The 24,840-nt window shown below is 35.5% G+C and overlaps 1 protein-coding gene across 1 annotated transcript in view; it reads right to left on the reverse strand.

Moving 5' to 3' along the window:
- The window catches only part of DPY19L2 (dpy-19 like 2), an 85,731-nt gene that overhangs the window by 37,453 nt on the left and 23,438 nt on the right, over positions 1-24,840 (reverse strand). Inside the window, exons 8-13 of the mRNA XM_020889336.2 lie at positions 22,957-23,048; positions 17,639-17,738; positions 11,569-11,646; positions 10,744-10,830; positions 5,010-5,069; positions 1,931-2,011 (exon numbers count right to left, since the gene is read on the reverse strand). Coding sequence (XP_020744995.2) covers positions 1,931-2,011; positions 5,010-5,069; positions 10,744-10,830; positions 11,569-11,646; positions 17,639-17,738; positions 22,957-23,048 — 498 coding nt within the window. The remainder of the gene's footprint in view (positions 1-1,930; positions 2,012-5,009; positions 5,070-10,743; positions 10,831-11,568; positions 11,647-17,638; positions 17,739-22,956; positions 23,049-24,840) is intronic.

The raw sequence follows: 24,840 nt of genomic DNA on the forward strand, positions 1-24,840 counted from the left end.
CTGCCCCCAATCCTTCCCAGCATCAGGGTCTTTCCAATGAGTCAACTCTTCACATGAGGTGGTCAAAGTATTGGAGTTTCAGCTTCAGCATCAGTCCTTCCAATGAACACCCAGGACTGATCTCCTTTAGGATGGACTACTGGTTGGATCTCCTTGCAGTCCAAGGAACTCTCAAGAGTCTTCTCCAACACCACAATTCAAAAGCATCAATTCTTTGGCGCTCAGCTTTCTTCACAGTCCAACTCTCACATCCATACATGACCACTGGAAAAACCATAGCCTTGACTAGACGGACTTTTGTTGGCAAAATAATGTCTCTGCTTTTTAATATGCTATCTAGGTTGGTCATAACTTTCCTTCCAAGGAGTAAGCGTCTTTTAATTTCATGGTTGCAATCACCATCTGCAGTGATTTTAGAGCCCCCCAAAATAAAGTCTGACACTGTTTCCACCATCTCCCCATCTATTTCCCATGAGGTAATGGGACCAGACGCCATGATCTTAGTTTTCTGAATGTTAAGCTTTAAGCCAACTTTTTCACTCTCCTCTTTCACTTTCATCAAGAGGCTTTTTAATTCCTCCTCACTTTCTGCCATAAGGGTGGTGTCATCTGCATATCTGAGGTTATTGATATTTCTCCTGGCAATCTTGATTCCAGCTTGTGCTTCTTCCAGCCCAGCGTTTCTCATGATGTACTGTGCATATAAGTTAAATAAGCAGGGTGACAATATACAGCCTTGACGTACTCCTTTCCCTATTTGGAACCAGTCTGTTGTTCCATGTCCAGTTCTAACTGTAGCTTCCTGACCTGCATACAGGTTTCTCAAGAGGCAGGTCAGGTGGTCTGGTATTCCCATCTCTTTCAGAATTTTCCACAGTTTATTGTGATCCACACAGTCAAAGGCTTTGGCGTAGTCAATAAAGCAGAAATAGATGTTTTTTCTGGAACTCTCTAGCTTTTTCGATGATCCAGTGGATATTGGCAATTTGATCTCTGGTTCCTCTGCCTTTTCTAAAATGAGTTTGAACATCTGGAAGTTCTCGGTTCACGTATTGCTGAAACCTGGCTTGGAGAATTTTGAGCATTACTTTAATAGCGTGTGAGATAAGTGCATTTGTGCAGCAGTTTGAGCATTCTTTGGGATTGCTTTTCTTTGGGACTGGAATGAAAACTGACCTCTTCCAGTCCTGTGGCCACTGCTGAGTTTTCCAAATTTCCTGGCATATTGAGTGCAGCACTTTCACAGTATAATCTTCTAGGATTTTATATAGCTCAACTGGATTTCCATCACATCCAGTAGCTTTGTTCATAGTGATGATTTCTAAGGCCCACTCGACTTCACATTCCAGGATGTCTGGCTCTAGGTGAGTGATCACACCATTGTGATTATCTGGGTCTTGAAGATCTTTTTTGTAAAGTTCTTCTGTGTATTCTTGCCACCTCTTCTTAATATCTTCTGCTTCTGTTAGGTCCATACCATTTCTGTCCTTTATTGAGCCCATTTTTGCATGAAATGTTCCCTTGGTATCTCTAATTTTCCTGAAGAGATCTCTAGTCTTTCCCATTCTATTGTTTTCCTCTATTTCTTTGCATTGATCGCGGAGGAAGGCTTTCTTATCTCTCCTGGCTATTCTTTGGAACTCTGCATTCAAATTGGAGTATCCTTCCTTTTCTCCTTTGCTTTTCGCTTCTCTTCGTTTCACAGCTATTTGTAAGGCCTCCTCAGACAACCATTTTGCCTTTTTGCATTTCTTTTCCATGGGGATGGTCTTGATCCCTGTCTCCTAAACAATGTAACGAACCTCCATCCATAGTTCATCAGGCTCTCTGTCTATCAGATCTAGTCCCTTAAATCTATTTCTGTATAGTCGTAAGGATTTGATTTAGGTCATACCTGAATGATCTAGTGAATGGTCTAGAAAGTACTTACATGGTCTGAAACACCTAAAATTTTAGATGTCAGAAATTTCAAAACGATTGTTCCACAAAACCAACAACTACCTTGAATTACCTAGAAAATAAACAAAATAGATAGAAGTCAGAAGACTAAAAAGCCCTTTCTCTTGGAAATTATTAATAACAAACATTCTAATAACAAGTCTTAAGTGAAAGGGAAACACAAACTTGAAGAATTTTTTAAAAAATAAGGTAATGAAAACTACATACTAGAAACTAAGGAATGTATGTAACACAGTGATCAGAAGAAAATTCATGGCCTCATAAAACTTTTATCAATAAAAAAATGGGGGAGAATGGATCCATGGATATGTATGGCTGAGTCCCTTTGCTGTTCAACTGAATCTATCACATTGTTAATCAGCTATATCCCAGTACAAAATAAAAAGTTTGTAAAAATTAAGAGTAAAAATAAATGAAAAGCCTGACTCAAATATCTAGATAAAAAAACAACAAAATAAAAAGAAAACACATGAAAGGAAATACTCAAGAGAAAAATAGTCAATTATATTTACACTTATGTATATCCATTTTGTTGTCCTTTATTTCTTCTGAATGTTCTAAGATTCTTTCTCTCATCATTTACTTCCTGCTTTGAGGACTTCCGTTTAAGGGTTGCTCTGCTAAAAACAAATTCTTAGTTTTCCCTCATCTATGTTTTACTTTCCTCTTCATTTCAAAAAGACACTTTTACTGTATATATAAATTATCATTCACAATTCTTTCCAGCATTTTTCAAATGCTGTGCCATATCCTTCTGGCTCCCATAGTTATACAAGAAGTCTGATACAATTCAAACCTGTTTGGGCCTAAAGGTAATGTCCCATTTCTTCCTATCTCCTTTCAAAACTTTTTCTTTGCCTTTAGTTTGCAGCAGTTTATGATTGTGCCTTGACATGGATTTTGTTAGCTTTATCCTACTTTGGATTCACTCAGTTTCATGACATACATACATACATACACACACACACACACACACACACAATCATACACACACATATGCATATGGATACTTTTGAGCTGCTAATCTTTTCTATTTTAGATCCATGGAGTATTTTTTAGTACAGATGGAATTTAAAAATCTATGTTCATGAGTAAACCTAGGCTTAACCATACTGTTCATGCCTGACCTTAGTCCTGAGCTTTAGATTACCAACATGGTTTTGTTTTCCTTCTTGTAAGGATTTATATTCCTTATGATACACACAGAGTTCCCCTTGGGCTTTGAGTAAATTTCAGCATAAGCTCAGTTCAATATTTACCTTGCAACTAAAAACTGAGGTCTTCCATTAAGCACTGAATTTGCTCTTATTGAGGAAAACTGTAAGTGAATCACTTAGGCCTAAAAGCACTTGTTTAGGCTTTACGTCATAAATACTTATCTCTGCTAAAGATACACAGAAGCTGAAAATAGAGAATACCTAATACCTAGCAAGGGGAAAAAGAATCTTTCTTCCAACTTACCACATGATGGTAAAGAATATTAAAATTAGGATTTGATCACTCATAAGTGACAATTCTCCTATACATTATTTTACTGTCATTCAATGCAAAACACAAAGATTTCCTTGTTTTCAAATTTCCCAATTATGACAGAGTAAGATATGCAACATAATCTTTATTCCATAGGCATGTAAGAATTACTTGGAGTAATAAAATAGGTGTTTTTGTAAAAAAAAAAAAAGTGTCAGTTCAAAAACAGTTTTGCCTTTTCTTTTTTACTCTTTTTAAAAAAAAAAAAAAAGCCATATAAAGTGAGAATATCTTTTATGCTGTTTAGATGACCATGATGGTTCATTTCTCCCTTTCGCAAGAGATTGGTGGTATTAACTATATCAATTTTAAAACATACATATAAATCGAATATTCATAATGTCTTAACTTTTCTCTCATTCAGATATTTTTCTTTGAAATTCTTGAGTTGAAAGCTTTTTATTGTTTCTGATCTAAAACTGAAAATATACAAGACAATAAACTTTCCTCTGAGCACAATATTGGCAGAATTCCCTAAATATCCACAGGCACTGCTGATTTGCTATCATTTTACAATAATTTGTAATTAATACTTTGCTTTTCTTTTGAATTCAATTATTAAATAAAAATCTTTAAATTTTCTTAGATTTCTTGGTTTAATCTTTTAAAAAACAGTCATTGCCAATTTTTCTGAAATAAAATAAACTCATATATCACACATTAGAAGGGTAATGGGATTCAATAACTTACATGCATTTCCATCATGAGGATGGGAGAATGCCTCCAGTAGTGAGAAACTGGCAACTCATTCCATTTTGTTCATTTGTGTTCAGAGTACATATTTACCTTATATTTTCCAGTTTTACCATAACAATATGTAATATGTAATCACACAGTTCTTCTATATGGCAGATTTTATTTTTTAGAAAGAGTACATTAAAGACCCAGAGAAAAAGAATGTCATCTGTCTGATATGAGAATTAAGTCATCGCAACACCTACCTAATAAAACAGTTACTTTACTTTGTAACATAACACACAAGTATAAAGGTGATATGGGCCATTCATGTGTGGCCCATGTGAAACAAAGATCAGGTAGTGGCTGAGCTTCGAAATTAAAAAGGGACTGTGAGATTGTAAGGAAAATGTTAAAAAGACAAAGATAATAAGAATCTAAAGATGGAAGATGAAGACTGATGATGAATAAATGCAGAAAAAAACAAAAAGGGACAGCAAGGACAGAACTACAGATTGAGTTATGTTGAAGAAAAGGTTACTAAGTCTAAAGAAAAAGAAAAAAAAAACCTCAAAGCAAATGGAAAAAAAAATTAAAAGCAAGGTAGTAGGGGTATAGCAGAATGAAAAGTAAAGAAGAAAGGCCTGAGAATACTGCTGAAATAAATGAACAAACTTCTTGAAAATGACTTGTAAATGTTGCTAAGGACTATTTCCCACCTTATGAAAGTAGCTATAATACTTATTAACTATAAATCATTGAATTATTAAAGTATATTACTTGTATTCAGTTTATAGAAATAAAGAAGGATTTGAAGAAATTGTGGTAAAAATGTTGAATCTTACCCAAAAATGGAGTTCAGATACTCCAAATCTTTGAATTTCATTTCTCTTTAGAATTATCACCTAAAATGCATATGATATAAAATAATTAAATAAAATTAACATTTATATCTTATATGAATGATACATTTCAAAAATCATGCAACCCCTTCTACCTTGGTTATCACCAGACATTTTCCTTCATTTTGGATTTTCCTGAATTTGGAAATGGAAAATTTGGGGGGGTGTGAGAGCCAAATGCTTTCTGTGCCAAAATGTTGACTCTAGAATCAAGTTAATTCCTCACTGAGTTACTTGGGATGTTTTATGTAGGAAAATTCCTCTGAGGAGGCAGATGGTGTGGGGAAGGTATATTCCATGCAAGTGTACATATAAGTTACCCAGCAAAAGGAAAATTCTTCCTCTCCAAACTCCCACAAATTTTAAAATGTTAAAAAATATGTCTAACTGAATTTATATGAAAGAAAAGATACTTATCGGGTGCCAAGGAAAGAAGGTGATTTTTAAAAACTAAACCATTTATTAGGAGAGAACCTATGACAGTTTTTAAGGAGGTCTGTAGAACAGAGTTACAGTACAAATGTGAGCTTATATTAAAAGGGAGGGCAGCAGAAGTGACTTGAGGCTATGTAAGGTTAATTAAAACTCGTGCATACAGCTGGGATCCTCAAAATCCCTGGGATCCTTGGTGCTATCAACTAAATATTTATGTCCCTGAACAAATCCATATGTTGAAATGATAATCTCAAATGCAACATATTTAGATGTGGAAACTTTGTGAGGTAATTATATAACATTTTGAAAGTGGGAATTTCATAGATGGGCTTAATGCCTTTCTAAGAAGACACATAACAAAGAAAATTCCTTTATCCATCATGGGAGGACAAAGCAGATATCTGTCTATAAATCAAAAAGAAAGCTCTTATCAAGAATTAAATCAGGTGACATCTTGATCTTACACATTCCAGCATTTAGAATTGTAAAAAACAGATTTCTACAAAAGCTACCCAGTCTGGTATTTTTATTATAGCAGTCTAAACTGACAAAGATGTACAGGGACTAGGAATACTTCTACTACTATCTCTGTAAGTTGGTAAGGTATTTGTTTATTCTCAAGTTTGTATTGAAAAATAAAGGCTCCAATGAGAAACAAATCTTAGGCCTGTGTATTATTTAGATCTGGAGAATTTTGTATCATCTAATTGACCCAAGATGAGCCAGATTTCCTGAACTTCCAACAAGAGAAAAATATAAATGTACCACATTATACAATGCAAAATTGCTTATAAATGCAAAATACAAGAAATAAACCAAGTGCCCAGACACAGGACAGTGGTTAAATTATCTATAAAATATGCAGAAGGGAATACTTACTATGAAATTATATGAAAGGTTGAAGATCTCTATCCAAGAAAGGTTACTAAGTGATACCCAGGATAGGTTGATAAATCAAAAATGCAAAAGACTGTAGTATGCTACATTTCATGTAAGTAAGAAGGGTTATGATAAAATATATATGTAATATTTATTAGTGCAAAAAAAGAAAAAACTAAATGGCTAAACTAGAAAACCAATGAGCTATCTCACTTATAAGAAATAGGGAGGGGACTTCCCTGGTGAAGCCCCTGTGATTAAGAATCCACACTGCAATGCAGGGGATGCAGGTTCAATCCCTGGTTGGGGAACTAAGATCACATGTGCCTCAAAGTAACTGGTTCCTTCGCCACAAACGGAAAGTCCATGCACCACAATGAAAGATCCCACATGATGCAATGAAGATCCTAGGACCCAACACAGTCAAATAAATAAATACTTTTTAAAAAAGAAATAGGCAGGACCAAAAGTGCAAAGAATAAGGTGGAAGGGATGAGAGAGAGTGGTATTTTCTGAGTATAAGATGTATATTTCTTATTCCTAGAAACATAGTACTTTTCACCACAAAAATAATTAAAATCAAGCAAGAGGGAACTTTTGCTTGTGGTCAAAGTTGGTACAACAAGAAACAAATTTACTTTCCCATCTTTAACAACTAAACACAAGCAAAATAGGTAAGAGACTACTATGAACAATTAAATGTCAATGTATTATATTATAAAAAATGGATCCATTCCTAGAAGCACATAATCTGCCAAGACAGAATCATGAAGAAACAAAAACTCTGATCACACCTGTAACTAGTAAGGATACTGAATCATATTCACAAATCTCTCAAAAAAGAAAAGCGGGACCAGTTGACTTTACGGGTGAATTCTACCAAATATTTCAAGAACTAACATCAATCCTTCTCAAAACTCTTCCAAAAAATGGAAGAGAAAGGAATAATTCCAAACATATTTCATAAGGCCAGCGTGTTTCAGATACCAAAGTTAGACAAGGACACTACAAGAAAACTAAACTATAGACAAATATCCCAGATGAACACAAATGCAAAAGTTCTTATCAAAATATTATCAAACCAAATTTAACATCACATTAAAAGATCACACACGATGGTCAAGTGATAATTATCTTTGCAATGTTAGGATGGTTTAATATAACAAGGCATAAAAATCACATAATCATTTCAATCAGTGCAGAAAAACATTTGATAAAATCTGACACCCTTTCATAATAAAAACTCTCAACAAACTAAAGGGAAATTATCTCAACATAATTAAGATCATATTGGAAAATCCCATTGCTAACATCATACTCAATAGTAAAAAACTAAAAGCTTTCCTTTAAGATCAGGAACAAGGAAAATGTAAAATTATCTCTGTTCACAGATGGCATCAACTTAAATGTAGAAGACACTAAAGATTTTACACATACACACACAGTGTTAGAATTAATAAGTTCTGCAAAGCATCAGGGTACAAACACAACAAAGAAACTATGCTGCATTTCTATACATTAACAATGAACTATCTGAAAAGGAAATTAAGAAAATAATGCTATTCACAATAGCCTAAAAGTGTATAAGATAGTAAGGATAAACATAACCAAAGAGGTGAAAGGTTTATACACTGAAAACACTTTTGAAAATAATTAAAGAAGACACAAATGGAAAGACAGTATCTGTTTTTCTGTCTGACTTATTTCAGATAGTATTATGTCAAGGTCTACCCATGTTGTCACAAATGGTAGGAAAAGCTTTAGCTACCATTTCCAGTGCCTTTCATAGAGCCAGACTGATATCTAATATTATAATATATTCTTTTCATGAAAGACCTTCTTTAACGTTTCTTTTAGTGTAAAACTGCTGGTCATAAACTCTTTATTTTGCCTTCATTCTTGAAAGACATGTTTGCTGAATATAGAATCATAGATAGCATTTTTAAGTATTTTAAAGATGTTGCTTGACTGTTCTTGCTTATATTTTTTTCTTAAGAAAAATCTTCTGACATCCTTATTCTTTGTTCTTCTATATTTAAAATGTACTACTTCTCTTGCTGCTCTCAAGATTTTATCACTGACCTTGAACAAACTGATAATATGCCTTAAAGGTCCATCTAGTCAAGGCTATGGTTTTTCCAGTGGTCATGTATGGATGTGAGAGATGGATTATAAAGAAAGCTGAGCGCAGAATCGATGCTTTTGAACTGTGGTGTTGGAGAAGACACTTGAGAGTCCCTTGGACTGCAAGGAGATCCAACCAGTCCATCCTAAATGAGATCAGTCCTGAATATTCATTGGAAGGACTGATGCTGAAGCAGAAACTCCAATACTTTGGCCACCTCATGCGAAGAATTGACACACTGAAAAAGACCCTGATGCTGGGGGGGACTGGGGGCAGGAGGAGAAGGGGATGACAGAGGATGAGATGGTTGGATGGCATCACCGACTCAATGAACATGGGTTGGGGTGAACTCCGGGAGTTGGTGATGGACAGGGAGGCCTGGCGTGCTGCGATTCATGGGTTCGAAAAGAGTTGGACACGACTGAGAGACTCAACTGAACTTTATGTTTCTTGTACTTGAGATTCATTGAAATCCTTCATCTCTGAGATCAAATTTGGAAAATTTTTGGTCATGATTTCTTCAAATATTTTTCTACCTCTCCCCAACTCCACTGATTTAGACATGTACTTTTCATACATAAACTGTAACTGGGGGATTAGAAGATCACCATTTTTGCAATCCTTATTGAATTAATGAATCTGGTATTAAGCACTGGAGGCTGTGATCATAAAAAGAGAGGTACCAGATAACAAGTGCTTTCTGCTTAAAGAACAATACTATAGATTTGCCAAAGGTATTAAACTTGAACATGTCTAAGCTTTAGATTCAAGTATTAATACAGAAGACAAAAGAAGATGTAAAGCTGCCTCATAAGGATTCAGAGAGTTAAATCTAGATCACAGAACCCTTCACATGTTCAGTGACCCAAGTTTTCCAACAAATAGGTATTCCAGGAAGAAAACATGGAGACATATTAGAAACCTGTAGATTAAAAACAGAAACTTGATAAAATTATAAGGAAAAGCTTGGAGTGATCAAGTGATCTTGACTATAGCCAAGGAGGCGCTACTGTTTTAGAGCACCTCTAGGTCACATGGAGGGCTTCTCTAACGGTTAAACAAGTTCTGGTTTTTGGTTTTGATGTGATGGTATTTTAAGGATGTATAACAGTCCTTAATAACAGTATTATTAACTCTTATCAGTACTAGTCAGCATATAAAAATTGGTTTTATAAAGTTTTATATATCTGCTATATTTCAAAATAAAGGTTTTCATAAAAAGGCAGATGAGCAGAATATAACAAGTTCTCTACTCTGTAATGCTGAAAAAGTTTGACAAAATGCTGAAAAGAGCCTGTGTCTTTTGGAGATAGAAAGAGGAGAGCTTACTCACTGTGAGGCAAAAAAAAAAAGTATGGGGCGATAAAAAAGTTAAAACCTAAATTTCAAGAATATATATATATATATATATATATATATATATATATATATAGTGTGTGTGTGTGTAAAACTGAGTCACTTTACTCTACAACAAAAATTGGCACAATGCTGTAAAACAACCATACTTCAACTCTGAAAAGTGGGGGGGAACCCTAAATCTCGAAAAGATTCAATCAATGCACCATACATGGAAAAGTGCTATATTTTGGTATTTCTGTATTAAGTTATCATTTTCTGATCATTGTGGAAAGGGAATATCCCAGGAACATTCCAGTGAAGGAGACCATTCCAGGTTCTGGCATATGAACATCAAAAGTGTGACTATAAGGTAATAAAACTGATTTACTGAACCACCATTCCAAATACAACTTCAAACGAGAGTTAGTCCATGAAAGTAAGTTACATGAGGAGACTATACGCTTATTCTAATTATGTTGCCATTGCTCAAAACAGTTTGGAACTCCTCTTTCTAAACTTCATAATTCAGAGATTATTTCCTTATGGGTGCAAGTTTGCAAGTGAGTAATAATCCAGAAAGGGCCCTATTTTTTCTTGTTAATTGTTGTTGTGCTCAGTCTTGTCTGACTCTTGGTGACTTCATGGTATAGCCCATTAGGCTCCTCTGTCTATAGAATTTTCCAGGCAAGAATACTGGAGTGGGTTGCCATTTCCTACTCCAGGGGATCTTCCCGACCCAGGGACTGAACCCACATTTTTTGCATCTCCTGCATTGACAGACAGATTCTTTATCACTAGTGCCACTTGGGAAACCCATTTATTCTTCCTAACCTATATTAAATGGTTAAAATTGCTATTTGAAGGTAAAAAAAGATCTTTATGAGCTTAACAAATACTCACCAGTGTTATTAACAGAGATGAAGAATAATAAGAAGATAAATACATTGGATTTCCAAACATGAATACAAAACAAAGGAAAACTGAAATCTGAAAATTGAAGAAAATAAATACATTTTATAGTTATTAGATAAATATCATAATGCATACTTTGTCTACAAGGATATAGTCATTTCTAATATAAAATTTACTTGCATAGAATATTAATAAATAGATCTTGACCAAGAATTTCAACACACTAACAGGTTCTAAGTATCTTCAACACCATAAATACTATATGACAGAATTTAATTTTTTTCTCATTTGCAACTTGGCACCAAAAAAAAGCTATTATTTCTACCAATTTAATAATGGAATGCTATAAAAAGAAAGACTTAGTTATAAGTATTAGTTTTCTACTCTGAGTTTAGTTAAACTACTTGAGGACTTCTCTCAATAAGGAAGTTTTATTTTACATTCTTTAATTTTCACTTCTTATTTTCTTAAAGGAGATGTGTTTGGAAACTAATATAAAAAGAGTAATGGAAAAACATTTACAGAGTATCATAGTCATGCAAAGTATTAAAAAATCTCAGGTCTCAGACAGAAAAGGAAGTTTCAAAAGTAGTGACAATAATAATAAAACAAAAAAATTTTAAAGTTTCATTGGGTACAAAACATCTGCAGTCCAGTTGAAAGTAAAGTCGCTATGTCATTCAGTTATCCTTCTAATATTATCAACATCATATGTATTAAATACTACCTGAGAGGAGGTATATAAAACAGTTTTATTTTATAAACTCTGAAATCTTATTTTAATATATGACTTATAAGTATTTAAAACATTACCATGTTCGCATGAATTATCTTCTGAAACTTGTTTGGCTCAATGTACCCCACAACATACATAGGAAATAATGAGGCTATCTGAAATAAAAACATAAAAAAGCAGAAGTGAAGCAAAGTAATTGTAAGAGGACAGTCATATTTCTAATAATTAAAGTCAGAATAATGTGAGCCAACCTCCTCACTAGTGACTAGAACAGCTCGAAAAAATACTAAAACTACCTGTATGAAAGGACTTCCGTGTGACTCAGTGGTAAAGAATCCACTTGCCAAGCAGAGGAGCCTTGGCGGGCTACAGTCCATTGGGTTGCAAAAGAGACAGACACGACTTAGCAACTAAACAACAACAACCTGTATGAAAGCCACAGACTACTAATAAGGTGAAAAAGAATTAGTAAGCTAAGACCAGAGCAGATAGAAATCTACCCCGATGCGCATGACATTTTGGATCACTTCTCTTCCAGAGGCATCTGCCAGTTCCACCAGCAGCAGATGCCTGCCAGCTGAGAGGCAATTTCTACATACTCAGCAGCCAGGTACTCCCAAGAGTGAGATTTCTGCTAAGTCCCCAAGATTTGGTTTGGGACTTCCACGAGTTATACTATAAGCGTGAGTGCTCAGTCGCTCAGTCGTGTCTGACTTTTTGCAACCCCATGGCCTGCATTCCACCAGGTTCCTCTGTCCAGAGAGTCTCCAGGCAAGGATACTGGAGCAGGTTGCCATTTCCTCTTCCAGGGGATCTTCCCGACACAGGGATTGAACCCATGTCTCCTGTGTCTCTGTATTGGCAGGTAGATTCTTTACCACTGAGCTACCTGGGAAGCCCTTATATGAGAGGCAACCAGAAATCAAAGCATCCCTCCAAAATACTGAAGCCCATCTTTGAATTATCTCATTCTCTGATTGCAGGAGTATGATTAAAGATTGTTAGTCCCTGTATTTGCCTGCTGGATGAAAATTTAATTTTTTCTGGAAGAAATGAATATCATCTTAGTCTCAAATTAACTCTACAATTGTTCATTAATGTCTAATACCATATCAAAACTAATCAGATATAGGAGGAAATATGGCATTATCACTAAGACAACAGAAACAGATCTAAAAAGAATCTAAATCTAGTTCAGGGGTAAGCAAACTTTTTATGGAAAAAGCCAGATAGTAAATGTATTATGATTTATAGGCCACACACAGACTCAACTTCTTCTATGTTTTTCTATGTATATTCTTCTATGTTTTTAAACAACATTATAAAAATATTAAAACTACTCTTAGCTCACAAATCACTCAAAAACATGTCTGGCATCATCAGACACAGACTTTATGTTTCACATATGCACAGAAATAATACCTAAGAATGAAAATTTCAGAAAGGTACTCAAAGCCATAAAAAATAAAATAAAGATATACAACTAGTATTACAATAATCAATAATGAGAAGTCAAAGATGGATTTAAAAGCAGGTGAAACACAGGCAAACAAAAAAGTGATAAATTGAAAGAGAGATCAGAAGAAAGTATAAAGTGACAAAGGGATGAACAACATATGAAAGAACGTAAAAGATGTAAAACATACAGTGTAAAGATCATACTTTACATCTCAGAAAAGGTTGAGGGATTTATACTTAAAAGACATTTTACCCGAGAAGTTCCCAAACTCTACAGAAAAAAAAAATCAAGCCATGACGCATAAAGTATTACTGCTGCTGCTGCTAAGTTGCTTCAGTCGTGTCCAACTCTTGTGTGATCCCACAGACAGTAGCCCACCAAGCTCCTCTGCCCCTGGTATTCTCCAGGCAAGAATACTGGAGTGGGTTGCCATTTCCTTACTAGCCCCCAGCAAAGGATAAATTAAAACAAATAAAACCCAACCGCACTTAGGCATGTTGTAGTAAAAACTGCTTATAACCAAAGGCAAAGAGTAAATCCTTAAATACAGTCTGAAACTAACTGACTTTAAGACTTAAGCTTCTGTAATCAAGACATCATGGTACTGGAGAAAAAATAAACAAACTGACCAAAGGAATAAAACAGAGGGTCCCAAGATAGATCCACACAATCACAGGCAACTGAGCTTTGACAGCAGAGCAAAGGTAATTCAATGAGGAAATGACAGTCTTTTCAGTGTAACGTGCTGGAAGACTTGGACATGCATGTATTAAAAAAAAAAATCTAGACCTTTCAAAAAAGGTCTTTCAAAAAACTAACTCAAATTTATTTTAGATTTAAATGTAGAACCCAGACTAAAAAACTTATAAAAGATAATATAGGAGAAAATCAAGGTGATCTTAATTAAGGATGAGTTTTTCGACAGATAAGCATAAGCATCATACACGGGGAAAAAACTGATAAACTGAGCTTCCTTAAAATTAAAAATTCCAGCTCCACAAAGGACACTATAAAAAAGCTAAAAGACAAGCAAGGTATTATGAGAAAATCATTACATAACTCATATCTAATAAAGGTCTGTAAATAAATAAAGCATGTAAATACTAAGAACTATCAAAACTCAGAAATAAGAAAACAAATAACCCAATTTAAAAATGGGCAAAATACATCACCAGACGAATGGATGAGGAAGCTGTGGTACATATACACCATGGAATATTACTCAGCCATTAAAAAGAATTCATTTGAATCAGTTCTAATGAGATGGATGAAACTGGAGCCCATCATACAGACTGAAGTAAGCCAGAAAGATAAAGACCAATACAGTATACTAACGCACATATATGGAATTTAGAAAGATGGTAACGATAACCCTATATGCAAAACAGAAAAAGAGACACAGATGTACAGAACAGACTGGGAGAAGGCGAGGGTGGGATGTTTTCAAAGAACAGCATGTATATTATCTATAGTGAAACAGATCACCAGCCCAGGTGGGATGCATGAGACAACTGCTCGGGCCTGGTGCACTGGGAAGACCCAGAGTAATCAGGTGGAGAGGGAGGTGGGAGGGGGGATCGGGATGGGGAATACATGTAAATCCATGGCTGATTCATGTCAATGTATGACAAAACCCACTGCAATGTTGTGAAGTAATTAGCCTCCAACTAATAAAAATAAATGGAAAAAAAATGGGCAAAATATCAGAACAAATACCTGACCAAAGAAGATACGCAGAAGGCAAATAAGCACACATAAAGATTGAAAGGCAATACTATATTAGGGAACTGTAAATCAGAAAAACAAGACACTGCTACACACCTATTAGAGTGGCTGAAATTCAAAAACTTGACACAACTGGTAATTTCTTAAAAGATCAGTCTTACGATACACTCCATCAATCATAATCCTGGGCACTTACCCAACTGAGCTGAAATCTTTGGCCCACTCAAAACCTTCACATGAATTTTTATAGCATCTCAAATCATGTTATTTGGTGACTAGTCATGATTTTTTCAAGAGATGAATGGATAAACAAACTGTGGTACATTCAGACAACAAAATATTATTCATCAGTAAAAAGAAAAAAGCTATCACTCATGAAAAGACATGGAGGAACCTAAAATACATATGGCTAAGTGAAAGAAGACAGTCTAAAAAAGTAACATGATATATGATTCTAACCATATGACATTTTATTCTGGTTGTATTTTATTTCATTAAAAATTGCAGAGCTCAACCGTGAATTACAGTATTAACATTTCTTGTATTTTAGATGGCTGCACTCACAATAACAATTATGACTGGGCCCAGGAATTCTTTTGTTTGGGTCTTTGAAAAGTCCCATGCAATTTAACATTCAGCAGTGACCAGATTATGGATTTGTTGTAGAAATAATACAATGATGGACAACTCATTTAAGAATTCCAAAGAGATTTTTACTTCAAGAGGTACCAGTTGAAGACGGTTGATGACTTTCAAGTAATAACCAAATTACCTGAATATAGTTTCCCTAAATTTTGCTTATAACTTAACTGCTTAGAGCTTAAAGTACAATTTTCTGGAAATGAGTCTATAAATTCAAATCTATTCAATGGGTACCAGAGGGCCAATGCTATCTTCACCCTAAAGAAACTTACTTGCTGGTGGTGTGGAAAAAAAGGCAAGGGCACAAATGTTTCAGCAAACCTCTTTTCAACACATTATCAAGTGCCTCATGGAGCAAGCTCAAGCAAGACCACAGAACCTCAGAGTCAAAACAGAGAGCAGAATGTTGGTTGGGGGCTTGGGGACAGGGGGATGAGGGAGATGTTGGACAAAGGATATAAATTTGCAACTAGAAGATGAATCGCAAAGAATCGGACACAACTGAGCGAGACTGAGAAGATGACTAAGTGCTGGAGATCTACTGTATCGCATAGTTATTACAGTCAATACTATACTATATAATTCACAGTTGCTAAGAGACTAGATCTTAAATGTTCTCACGAAAAAATGAAATAATAATTATGTGACTTGATAGAGGTGTTAACTAACACTATGATACTAATCAGGTGATAATCATATTGTAATGTAATAACATATTAAATAAACACTGTACACTTAAACTTTATAAATGTTAATTATATCTCAATAAAAATTAAAAAAACTAAAAGTTTAGTATATCTTTTGAATGGATAAAAAATCATTAAGGCAATATCAAAATTACCCAAGGAACTAAATAGTTTTATCAGCACCACTAAATTAATACATTTGCTTGCAAGGCAATGATGTACATTGGAAATCTACTATGTTGGTGTATGCAAATAATGAAAACCACAGACATTCTGTGTTACTAATAGTTATAGATCAAATATAAGGAAGTAAGGCAGAGTGAATATTCTAAATATGCTTTAGACATGTGGCATAAACTAGGTTGAGATTGTAACTCCATTTTTTATAGATAATTCCACATACAAAAGATTCTTGGCAGAATTTCTCACTGCCAATAAAGAATACCATTACACATTATCAGTGTTTGTTAAGTGGAAAGGAGTTCTAAGAAAAATTCATAGTAGGAAATTTCATCAAAATTGACTTTTACTCTGCTTTCCTGATGGCTCGGATGGTAAAGAATCTGACTGCAGTGCAGAAGAACCAGGTTTGATCCGTGGGTCAGGAAGATACCCCAGTATAGCAACCCACTCCAGTAGGCTTGGCTGGAGAATTCCATTGACAGAGGACCATGGTGGGCTATAGTCCATGGGGCTGGAAATAGTTGTCAACTGACCACCTGATGTGAAGAGCTGACTCATTTGAAAAGACCCTGATGCTGGGAAAGATTGGGGATAGGAGGAGAAGGGGACAACAGAGGATGAGGTGGCTGGATGGCATCACCAACTCAATGGACATGAGTTTAGGTAAACTCTGGGAGTTGGTGATGGACAGGGAGGCCTGGTGTGCCGCGGTCCATGGGGTCACAAAGAGTCAGACACGACTGAGAGACTGAACTGAACTGAACTGAGTGATGAACACTTTCACTTTCTGCTTCCCCAGCTCGGTTTCTTGCCATTAGTTACTTAGTTGTTTGGGGTAACAAGATATGGTCTCAGTTTACTCCATGATATCAAGATTAAAGCTCTGAGAAATGGTGTCCAGTAAGGTTCTGCTCTTCAGACAAAACAACCAACATTTAGCTGGATTAGAAGCAGAAATCCCCTAGCATGAAGAGTTAAAGTGGCCCTTATCATGTTATGCAGCTTGGCACCTAAAATGATTACTCAGGCAAAAGGAGAATCTACAGGTAGATTTACAGAGATCACCTCAAATATCAATAGGAAATATTATGGATTAAAATAAGAGCAAAAGTTCTCTTTTACAGGTTGACCTTTAATATCTGCCTAACCAACACATTAACAGAAGGTAGGATTATGTAATTTTTTAAAAATCAAACACTTATGTAAACTTTATAATCATTCAATATTTTGAAAATCTATTAGGACACAAATATAACCACATTTAAAATTTCTCCAAAATGAAAAAGAACATTTAAAAAAGAATGTATATATGTGTATAACTGAGTCACTTCGCTGTATAGCAGACATTGGCACAGCATTGTAAATCAACTATACTTCAACAAAAAAATTTTTTATATGGAAACACCCAAGTACATCTTGCATTCGACTTAAATTAGTTTAAAATCATCTTACCTGTGTAAAAAGTATAAACTGAGCAAATTGCCAGGGAAGCATAAAAGCAACATTGGAAAGGCAGAGAGCAATAAAGCGCCTTCTACTATTGTTCGTGGTCCTTAATGAAGAGAATTGACACCAATAAGTTTTACTATATATAAAAGTAGCCTATCATTGAACTGAAAGACTGGTTGCAAAATGTTAAAATCTAATGATCCCCTTACCTTTGATGTAAGATAACAAAATACAGTTAACTTTTAAAAGCACATTAAAAAGAACAAAATATTTGAATTATAAAAATTCTTATAATAAAACAATCAAAATTAGAGCTTTAAATAAGATATTGTATCTAGTTTATCAGTATTTTAAACATATAGCACAATAATTAGTCATTATTTTGCAATTAACTTTTAACGGAGTATAATCCATAAAAATAATGAATCACACTTCTGTATATCTAAAACTAATAGAATACTGTAAAACAACTATATTCAACTAAAACTTTATTTTCCTTTAACGATGCATGACATTAGACATTTAATACTCCAGCGAGAAGGTCAGAAAATAGACTGTGAACTGACTTTGCATACCTTGAGATATTTACATTGTACAAGCAGCAGTAGCTTTCATATACCACCACTTTTAAGTTTTGAAAAATGTTAAGTGCTGGTGAAATTATAAGCTAGCGACCAAGAGAGAAATTTAAAGGACATTTTCAACAATGACTTCAAAGGAATGATTCTGGAATACAGTTAAACTAATCATATTGAAATTTAAACTGTCCATTTCTCAATTATGAGATATATCAGTAACCAATACCTTTTACCACATAAGACTTTAGTATCTTTTAGAATATGAAAAAATGCAAACATTTTGTGTAAATTATAAAATTCTGTTATTTTTCTAAAGGTGATACATTGTTATAATATGGTACATAAATTTTCAAAAGTAAAAATTTTAATGATCATACTGTTTAGTAATATATCACAAAATATATTAAGTACTCAGCTATGGTTATAAAATAAAAATTACTTTTGACTAAAGTCCATCTTAAAGGAAATCAGTCCTGAATATTCATTGGAAGGACTAATGCTGAAGCTGAAACTCCAATACTTGAGCCACCTCATGTGAAGATCTGACTCATTTGAAAAGACCCTGAATGCTGGGAAAGATTGAAGGTGGGAGGAGAAGGGGACAACAAAGGATGAGATGGTTGGATGGTATCACTGACTCAACGGACATGAGTTTGAGTAAACTCTGGGAGCTGGTGATGGACAGGGAGGCCTGGCAAGCTGTAGTCCATAAAGTCACAGAGTCGGACACAACTTAGTGACTAAACTGAACTGAACTGAAAGTGTGGAGTATAACACATGCATTCAAGCATACAATTCTAAGTGTTCTAATTAATGTATTTCCTTCCATGAAATCTTTGCCTGGTCAGACTAATATCACTTCAAAAAATTTAAACAAATGGAAAAATAAATGGATAAAAATTAGATTCCCAAATCCAAATTCAATCCAAAAAAAAAAACCTTTCATGAAGGTAAGGTAGTCTGCACCTTTTTAGAGGTTGGTACTACCCCAGTTTCCCTTTATGTATCTTCAAGTAAACACATAAAGGGCTTTAAAAGGCTACAAGACAGTGTGCTAAGTGCTCCACGGTTAAAGAGATAAATGTAGCATGGTTTCTGTTTTCAGTGGCATTTTACTAAACTAAGTGTATATTTAGACATTTGTGTGTGTGTGTGTGTGTGTGTGTGTGTGTGGTGTGTGTGTGTGTGTGTGCTGCATTAACAAATCTATGGTTTTAAGAAATAAGATGTACATAAATGATCTTAATATAGGCAAAATTTGATGGGTACTAATAAGTGATCATTAATAATGATCACTATCCCATTTCCCTGGGAGTTTGCAGGGGATAGTGATCACTATTTCATTCAGTGATAGATCTCAATAACATTCTATGAAACCTATCTACATGGTAGTTATTTATATAGCATTATACTATTTATGTTTTTGATGTTGTTGCTCAGAATTTCAAATTTTCTGAAATGCTTATAAAGTTAATCCCAACCAAAACATATGTCCAGGAAAAAAAAGTTGAGATGAAATTTCAGTTAAACCTCTAGAAATATCTGGAGTTCAGAAATATTAATAAACATATGAACATAGATACTCCTTATCTAACTCAGCATTTCCCAAATTCATTTGTGCATCAAAAACTTATTTCATGCTTCATCAGAGCCACAGATTGGAAAACAGTCAGTCAGAGTACAAGAGGATTGAGGGGAAAAAGTACTAGCTTCTGAAAACCCTTTGAATCTTGTTGTTCAGCAGCTAAGTGATGTCCGACTCTTTGTGACCCCATGGATTGCAGCACGGCAGGCCTCCCTGACCCTCACTATCTCCTGGAGTTTGCCGAAGTTCAAGTCCACTGAATGAATCAGTTCTGCCATCCATTTCATTCTCTGTTGCCCTCTTCTCCTTTTGCCTTCAATCGTTCCCAGCATCAGGGTCTTTTCCAATGAGTCTGCTCTTTTCACCAGGTGGCCAAAGTACTGGAGCTTCAACTTCAGCATCAGTCCCACCAATGAATATTCAGGATTGATTTCCTTTAGGATTGACTGGCTTGATCTCCTTACTGTCCAAGGGACTCTTGGGAGTCTTCTCTAGTACCACGGTTCGAAAGCATCATATCTTTGGTGCTCTGCCTTCCTTATGGTCCACCTCTCATATCTGTACATGACTATTGGAAAGAACATAGCTTTGACTATACGGACCTATTTTAGCACAGTGATGTCTTTGCTTCTTAATACACTGTCTAGGTTTGTCATAACTTTCCTTCCAAGAAGTAGGCTTCTTCTAATTTCAAGGCTGCAGTCATCATCTGCAGTGATTTTAGAGCCCAAGAAGAGGAAAATTTACCTCTGCTTCCACTTTTTCCCCTTCTTGTCATGAAGTGATGGGACCAGATGCCATGACCTTTTTTTTTTTTTTTAATGCTGAGTGTTAAGCCAGTTTTTTTGCTCTCCTCTTTCACCATCATCAAGAGGCTCTTTAGTTCCTCTTCACTTTCTGCCATTAGAGTGGTATCAACTGCTTATATGAGGTTGTGAGTATTTCTCCCGGCAATCTTGATTCCAGCTTGTAACTCATCCAACTCAGCATTTTGCATGATGTACTCTGCACATAAGTTAAATAAGCAGGGTGACAATATGCACCCTTGTCGTACTCCTTTACTAATTTTGAACCAGTCAGTTGTTCTATGTAAGGTTCTAACTGTTGCTTCTTGACATGCATACAGGTTTCTCAACAGACAAGTAAGACAGTCTGGTATTTCCATCTGTTTAAGAATTTTCCACAGTTTGTTTAGATCCAATCAAAAATTTTAGTGTAGTCAATGCAACAGAAGTACACATTTTTTGGAATTCCCTTGCTTTCTCCATGATCCAATAAATGTTGGCAATTTGATCTCTGGTTCCTCTGCCTTTTCTAGACCCAGCCTGTACATCTGGAAGTTCTCAATTCATGTACTGCTGAAGCCTACCTTGAAGGATTTTGATCATAACCTTACTAACATGGAAAGTGAGCACAGTTGTCTGGTAGTTCAAACATTTTTCAGCACAGACCTTATTGGGAATTGGGATGAAGACTTACCTTTTCCAGTCTGGTGGCCACTACTGGGTTTTCCAAATTTGCTGACATATTGAGTGCAGTAGTTCAACAGCCTCATCTTTTAGGATTTGAAATAGTTCAGCTGGAATTCCATTACCTCCACTAGCTTTATTGGTAGTGTCCGACTACTCAGTCATGTCCAACTCTTGGCGACTGTATAGTCCGGAATTCTCTAGGCTGGAATACTAGAGTGGATAGCCTTTCCCTTCTCCAGGGGATTTTCCTGACCCAGTAATAGAACTGGGGTCTCCTGCACTGCAGGTGGATTCTTTACCAATTGAACTATCATGGAACCCCTTATTGGTAGCAATGCTTCCTAAAGCCCACTTGACTTCAACAGTCTAGGATGTCTGACTCTAGGAGAATGACCACACCATCATGGGTATCTGGGTCATTAAGACCTTTTTTTGTACAGTTCTTTATGTATTCTGGCCACCACCTCTTCTTAACCTCTTCTGACTCTGTTAGGTCTTTACCATTTCTGTCCTTTATCATGCCCATCTTTGGATGAAATGTTCCTTTGATATCTTCAATTTTCTTGAAGAGATCGCCAGTCTTTCCCATTCTATTATTTTCTTCTATTTCTTTGCATTGTTCATTGAAGAAGCCTTCTTGTCTCTCCCGGCTATTCTCTGGAACTCTGCATTCAGTTGGGGAAAACTTCCTTATCTCCTGTGCTTTTTGCTTCTCTTCTTCCTTCAGCTATTTAGAAAGCCTCTTCAGATCACCACTTTGCCTTCTTGCATTTTTCTTTGGGATGGTTTTGGTCACTGCCTCCCGTACAGTGTTATGAACCTCTGTCCATAGTCCTTCAGGCGCTCTGTTCAGTAGATCTAATCCCTTGAATCTATTTGTCATCTCCACCGTATAATCATGAGGGACTGGAGTTAGGTCATACCTTAAGAGCCTAGTAGTTTTGCCAATTTTCTTTAGCTAAAGCCTGAATTTTCCTATAAGCAGCTGATGATCTGAGCCATAGTCAGCTCCAGGTCTTGTTTTTGCTGACTGTATAGAACTTCTCGATCTTCAGCTGCAAAGAATATAATCAATCTGATTTCAGTATTGACCATTTAGTGATGTCCATGTGTGGAGTCATCTCTTGTGTTGTTGGAAAAGGATGTTTGCTATCACCAGTGCATTCTCTTGGCAGAATTCAGTTAGGCTTTGCCCTGCTGCTTCATTTTGTATTGCAAGGCCAAACTTGCCTGTTATCCTAGGTATCTCTTGACTTCCTACTTTTGCATTCCAATCCCCTATGATGAAAAGGACATCTTTTATGTTGTTAGTTCTAGAAGGCCCTGTAGGTCTTCATAGAATTGGTCAACTTCAGCTTCTTCAGCATCAGTGGTTGGGACACAGACTCAGATTACTGTGATGCTGAATCGATTACTGTGATACTTGAAACTTTACCAAATATATATCATCACACACATATTAGTTTATTAAAACAATGTAATTATCTAAAATCTGTAGCCTAAACTATTTTAAGTGGAAAGCAATTTTTTTTTACATAGTGATTTTAGATCTTGTTTAAACTGGATACAATTTAATTTTGAATAATATTTAAAAATTGAGCCTAAATTTAGTAACTATAACAATAGGTTGAAATAATTTCGAGAAACTCATAATTTATCTAGATTTGTTTTATAAATTAAAATTACCTGAGTATCACAGTTAAGATGTACATCTGAAGTACAAGAAATGGATATGAAAAACTTTCCCGGAGAGGTGGTGTCCACATCACCCGAGTAGCCTGAAATCATTAAATTGCTTATTTTACTCTATGTTCCATTGCAATAAACATCATTAATTTAATAATCATGGGTAGGTTGGCCCTGGCTGGTCTTAGTAATTTTCATATTAGGCTTATTTATTTCTGAATACCTGGTATAGCTTCTCAGTTTTTGGAGTTCTCTTATAGGACATAGTCATTAGGTAGAGAGCCATTAACTACCAAGTCCAGAAACAAGTAAAAGATAGGTCAGGCCAAATCTAAGGACATCCAAAGGACAAAGAAGATGATAGGGTTAGGAGCAGTGAGGATTCTGGGAACAACAAACCAGATCCACATTCCAGCTCTGTAGTGATAACTGTGGCACCCCAGGGCTTTGGGATTTATGCATGATTTGTGCATGATCAGAAAAAAATAAACAAATGTCACCTAGGGCCTTCACAAACACCAAGAGTTTGTACATGACAAGTATAGTGAGTACAAACATATATTATAAATAATTAAGACTGTCTTTGAATTTGTGAAATGTACCTTTGGAAGAGTTAATTGCAAACTTCTAAAAACGAGGAGTATTCGGGAATCACCGATATGATGTTTATAATGTAAGTATTAATTATCAGTAAATTTCATACAGTCTTTAAAACTATATTCAAGACAAATGGGACTGTGATCTCATGGACTGTAGCCAGTCAGGCTCCTCTGTCCATGGAACTCTGCAGGCAAGAATACTGGAATGGGGAGCCATTCTCTTCTCCAGAAAATCTTCCCAACACAGGGATTGAACTGGGGTCTCCTGCACAGCAGGCAGATTCATTACCATCTGAGCCACCAGGTAAACCCAGATAAATGGATGGAAATATTACAAACTATTATATCAAGAATTCTGAAATTCTAGAAAAGAATCTAAACTCTTATAACCTTGCAAGGGTCTTAAAATTCATTGTTCTTCCTACAGGAAACCAAATTGTAAACCTTGGAAGATGAATTACATACAATATGTATAAGAAGATTAAAACATAATGCCAGTTGTCTGGCATACTCAAAAGAAAAGCCTTGTTTTTTTGCATAAAGACAAGACACATTCTTTTGTATAACACATTGTTGACTGACAATATATTTAAGTTAATATATTTAAGATATTTATGTATAATTTTATGATTCCCTTCCCAGGTGGTGCTAGTGGGAAACAACCTGCCTGTCAGTGCAGGAGATGTGAGACACGGTTCCATCCTTGAGTCGAGAAGATCCCCTGGAGGAAGGCACAGCAACCCACTCCAGTATTCTTGCCTGGAGAATCCCATGGACAGAGGAGCCTGGCAGACTATAGTCCATAGGGTCACACAGAGTCGGACATGACTGAAGAGACTTAGCACGCACTTGTCTAATTGATTTTTTTTTAAATAACCAAGTATCTACCTTTCCCAACAGTAATGAGTAGAGACTTCTACCCTATATAATCTGTGCCATAAGATATTACATATTTTGATTATAAAAACTAGCAGTCAAGATTCTTCCACTTTTCACTGCCAAAACCTCAGCATCTAACACAGGGCCTGGCACACATTTTGTACTTCTTTTGTTGAATGAATCTATCATATTCGAAATAAGTTTTCATGAGCTCTTTTTAGGTGAATCCTGTTTTGGTGGACTGAGTTACTAAGTTAATTTCTGTTTTGAATTCAGCAATTTGTGTTATTAAAGGGATCATGATGTAATAGAAGTGAGGTTTTAGAATCAGAGAGAAGGATAAGAGGAAACCCAGCTTCATCATGGAGTCAAGGTGGAATCTTGACTATGTAATTTAACCTCTCCA

Source organism: Odocoileus virginianus, chromosome 1 (genome assembly GCF_023699985.2).
Source record: "Odocoileus virginianus isolate 20LAN1187 ecotype Illinois chromosome 1, Ovbor_1.2, whole genome shotgun sequence".
Lineage (NCBI taxonomy): Eukaryota > Metazoa > Chordata > Mammalia > Artiodactyla > Cervidae > Odocoileus > Odocoileus virginianus.